This window comes from Centroberyx gerrardi, chromosome 16, assembly GCF_048128805.1.
Source record: "Centroberyx gerrardi isolate f3 chromosome 16, fCenGer3.hap1.cur.20231027, whole genome shotgun sequence".
Classification (NCBI taxonomy): Eukaryota; Metazoa; Chordata; class Actinopteri; order Beryciformes; family Berycidae; genus Centroberyx; species Centroberyx gerrardi.
The window spans coordinates 14785959-14796166 of record NC_136012.1 but is presented as its reverse complement, the minus strand read 5'-3'; the positions used below and the strand labels follow the sequence as shown (position 1 = coordinate 14796166).

At 41.1% G+C, this 10208-nt stretch overlaps 1 protein-coding gene across 1 annotated transcript in view; it reads right to left on the bottom strand.

Moving 5' to 3' along the window:
- Positions 1–265: 265 nt before the first annotated feature.
- Positions 266–10208, bottom strand: part of ctnna1 (catenin (cadherin-associated protein), alpha 1) — a 111635-nt gene continuing 101692 nt past the window's right edge. The window contains exons 17-18 of the mRNA XM_071916457.2: positions 4508–4642; positions 266–2977 (exon numbers count right to left, since the gene is read on the bottom strand). Coding sequence (XP_071772558.1) covers positions 2693–2977; positions 4508–4642 — 420 coding nt within the window. The 3' untranslated portion in view covers positions 266–2692. The remainder of the gene's footprint in view (positions 2978–4507; positions 4643–10208) is intronic.

The following is a 10208-nucleotide window of genomic DNA, read 5'->3' as shown; positions in this document are numbered from 1 at the left end:
GAACTTTTAATATTTGTCATTTATATAAGGTCTTTGTGTAATTCAAGTAAATCTGTGTATCCCCCTTATTTTTCTTTACATCAATTATTTAATTTATTTTTTATTGTATGTCTGTCATTACCTTAGCATTTTGTATTACATTGCTGTATTCTCTGAAGATTATTTCAATAAAAAAAACTGATTGGACCGTTTGGCTTGCAAGGCTTAAGTATTGTCAACCCTTTCAATGAGAATTGAGCCAAGAGATTGTACGAAAATTCACAGCTAGGGTTTAATAATCAAACTTTTATTTTGTTTGCACCAATTACAAGTAAAATATCAGCACAATACTAAAGATAAATGTAGGCTACTGACACCGTGGCACATGTTCCTTGAGTGAAGCGTCTGACTGACTGACCTGATTTTGTCAGTCCCTAGACCAAAACAGAAGATTGAAGGATGTGCGTTTGATCTTAGATGCTGCACTTATTTTATGGATGAAAATAACCCACAGCTGTAGCGCAACCCAATTACATGACGATCTAGTTACTTTTATTGCACACTGCACTGTGTACAGCACAAGTTTAAAGAGCAAATATAACCCTTGAGTCACTAAAGCTGACTATATGGGAGGTATGCACACAGATAACTCCTTTATTATGCATAGCCTCCTTTTGAGCTTTTGCAGAGACTCTGACTCTTTAAGAAAAAAAATTACTATTGAGGGCCAAGACTTGTTACTTCTGTACCAATTTGGTGTAGTGATAAAACATGCAACATATCATAAAAGCAAGGATTCAAGTGAGAAAAAATACTTTGATCTGCAGTAGATTTGACAAAACACCAGCATGAAAGAAATAGTGGATCCATCTCATTTGTTTATTAAGATATAAAGCAGGCACATGAATATGGAAAACGGTGTGCAGTAAAGTTAGCTCTCAATAATAAAGAATTTCCACAGCAAAGTAGTATGAACACTCCAGATTCAAACTCTTAACCTCACAGCAAAAGACGCAAATCATGAGGAAAAACTTATCAAAAACACGCTCCAAATGCTTGAGTCTACAACACAACAAGCCAAAAAAAAATCTTCCATCTGTCAAATAACCTGACATGCCCATTCTGCTATAGTTTACAGATGTCAAATGAGCGAAAACAGATTCAGCCTCGACACCAAAGCAGCAGGATTTCAAAGCCTCACTCTACACCAATGCACCACTATGCAGCAGACAGAATGACTGGAAAACAAGCGGCAAAGAGCAACTCCTTTCCATTCTACTGTTTTTACCTACTGTAGAAGGCATTTCTCCTGTTAAACACTTTAAAGCTCCAACACCTCCAACAAGTCATTTCAAGGACTTTCATAATGACTAAAAGCAAACCCTCAGAGTGTTTCAGGAACAGCATGATTGTGCATAAACTAAAATCTTGATTAGTGTTCAAGCTTAAGGCCTGGGATTTAAACAGAAGACAAATAACAATGAGCGGAGGTTAAAGCCAGTGGAATTTCCTCCGTTCCCCACCCACCACTAAGCTGTAGAGAGAAAACATATTGATCCCTCAATTTGGACACATTCTTAGATTGTGGAGGCGTTTGGTCTCATTGACAGTTAATGGAGCCTGTCGGCTTTGGAGAACGGTGACACATGGTCAACTCGTTGTTTAGCCCACTGGGTTCTCTCAGACTCAGACATAGGAGTTGAAAGCTCAGTTACCAAGACTTTCTGACTGGGTGGATCCATGTGCTGTGAGTGTAGGATGCAGCACCTGTAGCAGTCTTATGTCGTAAAACAAAATGTTGGGGAGACTGCTCTCTATCACCTTTGGTTTGCCGCATCACATGAACATGAAAAGACATCATGAAGATTATAAAGCCTGGGGTGTGTATTAACAATAAGGAGAAAAAATAACATTTACCAGTCCAAATGTCAAAGGGGACCACAAAATAATTCAACATACAGTACTGAAAATAGTGTTGAAGGACAATTCAATATTACTTGAACTGTATGTAGTGGCATAACAAACTATATATATATATAAAGATATAAAAATGCAAGCACACATGGAAAAATATTTGACTTTGGTTCCTTAGAGCTAAACCAAAACATTTAAAACCTCACCAGTTAAGCTCAGCACATCCGAATGAACTATAATTATTGCTTGAGTTAAAATAAGGCAGTTGAGATTTTGCATAGTTGATATCTGCACTACACATTACAAGTTATTGTGCCATAATCATAAACAACACAATGGAACACCAAAGAGACCCCACAATATTATTATAAAATAGGTTAGAATACAAAATACTCAAAATCTAATCAAAAGCCTCTTGGAATTAGTTCTTACAATATCTATGAAAGCCACTCCCTCCCTCCTATAAACATGACAGAAAAAAAGGGGAACAGGTAAAAAATGCCTTTGTCCAGTTGCTTCCCTCAAACTGCATTTTCCCCAGAAGAGAAATAATACTCAATGCTACAGACTAGGGCAAATCAGACCTTTAGTTTGAGATATGAGAGACAGAGTAGGACTATAATGGGTATACCTTAGGAAGCCTCTACAAAGCAACTCCAAGTCAACCAGACAAGCCGACTATGCAGAGACGGAGTAACATTTTTAAATGTGTTAAATCCTTTCTTTCTGACGGACCGTCAAGCTCAATCTATTGACCAATATATTGTCTCTGCCCTCTCTTGAATCAGAAATAGTGGATCTATATGCTATCCATGGCCTTGAACTCGCTCAGGGCCTGCACAGGATTAACATGCTTCTTGTGAGAGGATCTCTTGACTCTGTTAGTCTGGCCGTCTTCCTGCTTCTCTCTCTTCACCAGGGGCTTCTTCTCAGGGGCCTTCATCCTCCAGGAGATGGCCGGCATGTTGAGGGACTGCATGTTCTTCTGGTACTTGGTGGACGCCACATAGGAGGCCTTCACAGTGGACACCACCGTGTTCATCAGGTTCTTTGCTGCCTGGATAAGGGACATGGCGCTGTCCACCTGAGCAAGTGGAGGAGAAATGTGGAAAGACCAGAGACTCGGTTAGCGTTGTGACATGATGAAAGCACAGCTTAAAGTGATGTTGACCTTTGGTAGTACCTTGGGTTGATATACTGTAACTTCTAGCACATAAAATCACACATCTAGCACATAAATGAATATGAACAAAGCAGATTCTGACAATATATTAAAAACCTAGTCATTCTGCAGATTTTTTTAACCATGAATCACTTTATTTATGTTTACACTTGTTGACTAGTTGTTTTATATATTGTCAGAATCTTCTTAGTTCATTTAGGTGCTAGAAGAGTGATTTTCAGACCTGTTTCGCCATATAATGGCAGTGAATAGAGAGAGAAAAAGACGCAATTCTCCAATCGTCTTGCAACACAACAGAGATTCGCTGATTTTGCTGTTATATCATGGCCAGGAAGCTACACAACCCAAGGACTACCGAAGTTCAACATCACTTTAATATCCTTAAAAATTTACATTCTTGTTGAATTCTTGTCTAGTAAATGTAAACAGTTCACGTCTTTCTGCTATGCTTGGAGAATCCCACAGTTTCGTAGTGTTAGCTTTCCAGTGGAAGGCCAAGACTCAGTGTTTGGAGACAAGAATTAACGACCTTTACCAAGTTTGTCTGGCATACAAACAGATGTGAGAAATTTGAGAATATGGAAAAAGGTCATCCTAATTTAATCTCCACAATTTAATAGCCTCAGAGACACTGCTGACACTCGCCTGGTAGTGTCAGAAGCCTAGTCTCTCATTTCAGGACTACAGAAAGGAGGAATTCATTATCTTCTGCACATAGAAGCAACCAATTTTAAGCAATTCCACTGGTGAGTAAGTGGTTAATTCGCTTTCAAAAGGTTCTGTTTGTAAATATCGTCTAGCACAATGTTATCTTGAGGATTGAAAAAGCTTAGGAAGCATTTGGGCAACACTAGCCCTCCTTCAGAGAGAAAAAGCCATTATTTTTGTTATCTGTCTATTAGATATAAAATATAAGCTGCAAATTACACCGCAAGAGGATGAATCATTAAGTAATCAGAACCAATAGCCTATGCCATTAAGTCTTAGCATTTTTAATTTATTTGGGCAACACCAGCTTATAAAACTGCAGAAAACAGTCTAGGCATTCTATTGATTTAATAATCCTTCTGTCCAGAAATTAAAATAAATAGTTCACTTTTAAACTGTGTTGTGCCTTTAATTTAAGATATGGAAAAATGTAAACCCCCCCTCCACACCCCTATTTTACAATTCAATTATGAGTATTCATACTCATAGAAATAGCTACAAAAATGTTACCTTGAAACTGTAATGCAGTTTCATCTTTAAACACTTTAATTTTGAAACCCGCTTCAGTGTTGTCCATTTTACTTAGGACTTTAGCTAGTTCCTGAATACAATTTAATACCGCGTTTCAACCGCTTTACTACTCTTCAGCTACTGTGGCACCTTAGGATAACAGACTGTCTGTCATACACAATGTGTCCATGGTTGCAATGGTGTTGAACTTACCCCAGACACGACCAGCTCTCCTCCCAGGTTCTGAACCTCAGCCTTGACCTTGCTGCAGATGTTGAGCTGGTGGCAGTACAGAGCGATACGCTGCAGGTAGGCCAGCAGGTCCTGCTTACAGGTGGAGTCGGGGCACTGGGGGAGAGGAAGGAAGATAGAGAATGTGTTAACTAATGTGCGCTATAGTCAGTATTTCCAAGCACACTCAAACATTGTACAACAATGAGGTTTAGAATACATCCATTTTAATCACCTTAATGTGCATTTTCTGGCTCCCATCAATCTGAATATTTATGTTGTTCCACAGATGCAATCTCATACTTAGTCAAGTTGAGTCAGTAGCATTATGACAGGTAAGGTAGACACCCACGTTAGGGCCGTGCTCAGAGCAACTTGACAAACAAACGCCCACAGACTGGTAGATTGATAACTCATCTTCACAGGGTTGAGCACTACCAAGTCACACACGATGCAAATTCTACTGTAAGGCAAACACTGCTGTCGATCAATTACTCCAAGGTGGTATTAATAATGCTGTCTGGAGCAAAGTCTGTGTTTTTATATAAAAGAGCACTTACTCCAGAGTAAAGTGAGATAAGAACTGTTTTCAGGATAATTAAACAAAGGCATCTTACCAACTGTCATTAATCTGTTTGAGCGAGAGTTCTTGGAGAAAATGTTGGAAAAACCCTCCATCCCAACAATTTAAACAATGAGCTTAGATGTAAAAGGCACAAATAAACTGCTCAGGGCTAGAAAGGCACTGAAATAGGCCCCCATAAGCATAATTAATTCTCAAAGGAAACATGCAGTGGATGAGAGATGGTTTACAATGTCTGGCAAAAACAATTTTAAGACCACAGCTGCAATGCTAAGTTGAAAAAGAAGGCTATGTCTCTTATTCTTGTTTTCAATGAGGCGTAACGGTGCTATAAACTACTAGGAGGTCAAGAACAGTTGAGAACAAAAAAACAAAATGCATCAGGATCTATCGGAAATCTATCAACTTCAAGAAATCCCAAAACTTAATTATCATAAAACCCACTTGAAAGAGAAGCTGTATGTAAATAAGTCCACAAATGCATCTCATTTAGCACTGGCAATCTTTTTGAACTACTTCATCTCGTCATAATTAGACTTAGGCTCTATGTTGGAACACCACTTCCAATCCCTTTCCTAGTTTGCTAAACAAGCCCCCTGCCAGCTTGATAATTAGGCTGTAGTTCTCTTCCTCGCTGCTCATCAGGTGAGGGATGTAAACACATTGATGGGGCTCTGGAGCTTTACATTAGATTCTAATAAGATCCAGGCAGAGTGACCTGACAGACAGGGCATTACGGTATGTCAGCAATGATCACGACATGGGGAGACAGTCGACACAGCAGCACCCCAACGACCCTTTATCAGTCTGTTAATAAACAGAGGCTAGTAGCTTTCCCCCTCACCTCATCTGATCTCACTATACCTGTGAAAAGGCACACGTGTGTCCATGTGAGTGAGCAAGCAAGAGAAAATATTTGTTACAACACCAGTATTTGCAGGTGCTTGGCTGTTTGAAGGAGGGTTCCTTTGGCAGCTGTTAATTCTGAGTGCAGGCAGAAGGTGAAAGGGAGGTAATAGCAGCCAATCTTTTAATTGATGGAATATCTGGGCTGTGTGCTGACACCAAGCACATCTGCAGTAAGGAGCTGGCGAGGTCAGAGCTGTAAAACTAAAGCCCTGTGTAAAGGAGTGTGTGTGTGGGTGAAATGAAGAGCCATTTTGACTGGCTTTAAGTGAGCAAATCAGATAGTATACATATCGTTTTTTCCAATCGCAATGATTAGCCTATTTTTCAACTTCAGCTATTACCACTATTTCCATGCGTGAAGCCCTGTGTATTTTCCCCATTCTAAGGGAGGAAAGGAAAGGAGCGTTTTTTGGGGTCGTGATTTTTAGACACTTGAAACAGACTGGGAGTTATGATGCTTCTAATCCTGCTGAGCGCATCAATATCCCTGGTGGGATGTCTACAGCACTCCGCTGAACATAGTGCACACACTCCCAGACACACAGCCATGCATGCATGCAATCACACACACAAGCCCTGCCAGTCCAACTGTGCTCAATCATACACAGCAAACATGAGGGACTGATGGGACGCTATAGCTAAATGAGGACACACAAAATATAGGCACACACATCTTTTCAACCTACACAAAAAAATACAAACCCATGCTACACTATGTCCACATGTAAACTAATACAAATTACAAGACACACAAAAAAAGCACAACTTCACACATTGCCAGTATGGAAAAAAAGACCTCAGTTGTCTTTCCATCTAGAGAGCTCTATAGTTGTCCTCCGACAATATTAATAAAATGGACTAAATCATTTCTATCACTACCATCCACTCCTGATTAATAGAAGGGTGTGCTAAGTAGAGAGGAGGGAGATGTAAGAGATGACATTCTATTAAAAGGAAGAGAAAAAAGAAGGGTATGCAAGAGGAGACAAGGGGAAAGAGAGAGCTGGAGGGGATGATCATCATACAGGGGAGGACTAATACATGGCTGAGAGACTGGAGAAAAAAGGGAGAGGGAGGAGAGTAAAAAGGAGGAGGAGAGAACCAGAGAGAAATAAGTAGTCGGATAGAAGACGAGGATGAGGAGTGAGCCAGAGGGGGAACAGTATGGAGGCGTAAATAAGGGGGAGAAATCCAAATGGGGGCAAGGGAGGTTGAGAGGAGGATACGACTATAGTGGGAGAGGAGAAGGGAAGTGTGTGAGAGAGTGTGTGTGTGTGCGCGCATGCAATAGCAAAGAGCTGGGCTGAGGTTGAATGCAGCAGCCATGCTAATGAGGGCTTGGGGAAGTATTCAGACGGCTGAGAGCAGGGCACTGTGAAAGCATCACTTGTGCTCGTACTCAGCTCAGCTGCTGGCTTCACTCAGCACTCAGGAAATTCTGCAAGGCTGCTCTGACTGTCTCTGACATGTGAATACATGGGTTGCACAGAGAAGAGACAAGAACACCTCTTCTGATTAAGAGGCTTGCATTGGTGACTAATAGCAGGCCTATGTATGATTAACCTGGATGCTAGTCATAAGCTGCTGATTGTTTGGGTGATTTAAGTAGCTCACTGGCTACATTCACTGTGCCACATTAATATGAGTTGAGAACCAGGTTCCATGAGGCAACACACATTTCATCAGTCAGGTTTAATTGCTGTGGGACATAAGAAAATCTCTGCTTGAGCTGTTTGGTGATTTATGCTGTAATCTGGGTCTAGTGTTTAACTTGTATGTTTCCCTCATGTATCGGCAGGTCATGCAAACCAAAATACATGCGGTCATGTTGAAAATCTCAGTTAGCCTCAGCATTTGAACAATCCCCTTGTATTTTATGGCACGTAATATCTCGTGGAAAAGACAGGGATCATCACTTTTACTCTTGTCCCCAATGACTGACGATTGGTGGTACAATGGTGACTTCAATCATTACAGCCCATCATTGTTTTCTCTCTCCCCTAGTGAGAAAGCATCTCTTGTCTGAGCGAAGGCCTGTGAAATGTCCCTAACACCTGGTGATATAGGCCCCTTGGTTTTTCCACATGCTGTGCGGCCGGTTATTAAGTGGGACAGAGTTCACCTTGCTTGGTCAGCGACTACTGAGAGATAGCAAAGCGGGAAGAAGGGGCACTGGAGGCTTCATCACACAACCCAGGAGGTCTTTTCAAGTGAAACAGATAAAAAGGTAAGACACCTCCATCATTAAAAGGAAGCAGCAGTAAGTAGGTAGAAATGTCACAGGTGCTTGTAGATGGAATGTCGTCTCCTCACTGTTGACATTAGGTTCATATTCAGAAAGTACAGCAAACACACCAAAGTAGGGCTGAGAGGTATTGGGTAGTCATTCTATCTGCTAATTAAATCTCTTAAGTAACAATGCCTGGCATGGATGACTTTTGGTGTACTATTTCCATATTCATGAGGTTCAAATTTTGAACTGCTGTGAGTGTGCGTGGGCGGCTCAGTTTTTTGTTTTTTTTTGCCTTTGTGTTTAAGCTGTTACTCTGAAGAAGGTTCAGAGCGCGCTGCAAACAAAAGCAAAAATCTTTTTTCCTTAACAATACCCAGCCCACAAACTAAGAAAGGGGAGAGAGGAAATGAGGCAATAACAATGATAGAGGAGAATGTTGAACAAAAGGATTTCACAGTGCTACGTGTTGGGTAATGTCCATGATATAAATGATCATCAGGAAGGTCAGGTCCCATCATTGGAAATGCCATGCAATTCTGCTGAATTCCATTATATAGAGCAGAGACAGTGGGAGAGCCACTGTGCTGCTGCTGCCCAGCATTGACCTTTCAGGACGCATCACCCAGAGGAAATGCCAATTTCCAATATTTACTGACACGGCAGCATTCTAATGTGCCGCTGCCAGGGGCCTGTCGGGGAGCGCCAGGGGGTAGTGAATACAGAGGTGTTTTCTGCTATGTTTGTTTTCACTCACTTCTTGTCATGAGAGAAGATTGATACTCCTGCTATCCTCAGATCCAAGCGAGGTAAGTTTGAGTGTTTTGCTGTGTTCATGGTAAAACTGATTAATCTGCTGACGAATCAGAAACACTGCCCACAACCCTCTGATGTGAGGCTGACTATCACTGGTGAGTTTTGAGTCATTGGAGCAAACTGGCTCAATGTTGTAATTCCTATGCTGTGATAGAAAAGTATAATGAGGCTTGAAGGTAAAATGGCCCCAATTTTTCTTCTGGGCTTTGGCCTGGTAACAGGGGGCCGGCTAAATTATAGCTTCCCCAAACCAATAATGTAACAGCTGCTGTTATGGTACACGTACCATAAAACCCAATTTATAATTAACGTGAGAAAGTAAAGTGAAAAAGGAAAACAAAAAAAAGTGTTGTTCAATTCCACAGTGGATTGGGAGATATGCCTTAGCTTTGTGAATCATCCCATATCTCAACCTACTGACAGCCCAGTTTGTTCTCCTGCCACTGTTTAAAGATATGCTCATCCAACCACCAAAACCATCTTTAGTCAGGCAATCTGGATGCCTTCCAGTGGAGCCGTGGCTGGATTTTCATAGCCCAGAGAGAAGGAAGCAAACCCAAAAGCTTAGGTCAGTCAGCAAGTTTCACCCTGCGACTTTACTGCTCTGACATACAAGACATCTGCTGGGGACAAAATGTCAAGACATTTCTATGTGTGTGTGGTTGGGGGTTGTGGATGACGAACTGTGTCTGAGCTGGGAGAGCACCTTTAGGACAGCAAGCCACCAGGCACCTTTATCTGCCATTACACCTCTCAACTGCCACGGGGATTGCAGGGGGGGATATGGGTTACAATGGGCTCACCGCCATCGGGAGGAACAGCGTGACTGAGATGCATGGCAAAGTTTAGGCAGATACAGATAATGCACTGGAAAGACTACTCCATTATTTTGAGGCAGAAACAGAAGCTGGGGATAAGGCTAGATAGGGGGAGGAAATCAATCCACAAACTGAACTGTGGTCTGTATGCACTTCCAAGATGAATAGACAGTAACTACAACATTTAACATTTAATATTAATTTATTAATGTTCTTGTAGTATGCTTCAACATACCCCAAGATATTTAACATGAGATGGAAGAAGTAAAAAAATCTTCAGGACAGCTACTAGAAGAGATTTTTTTTTTTAGTCGGGATTCAAAAGTA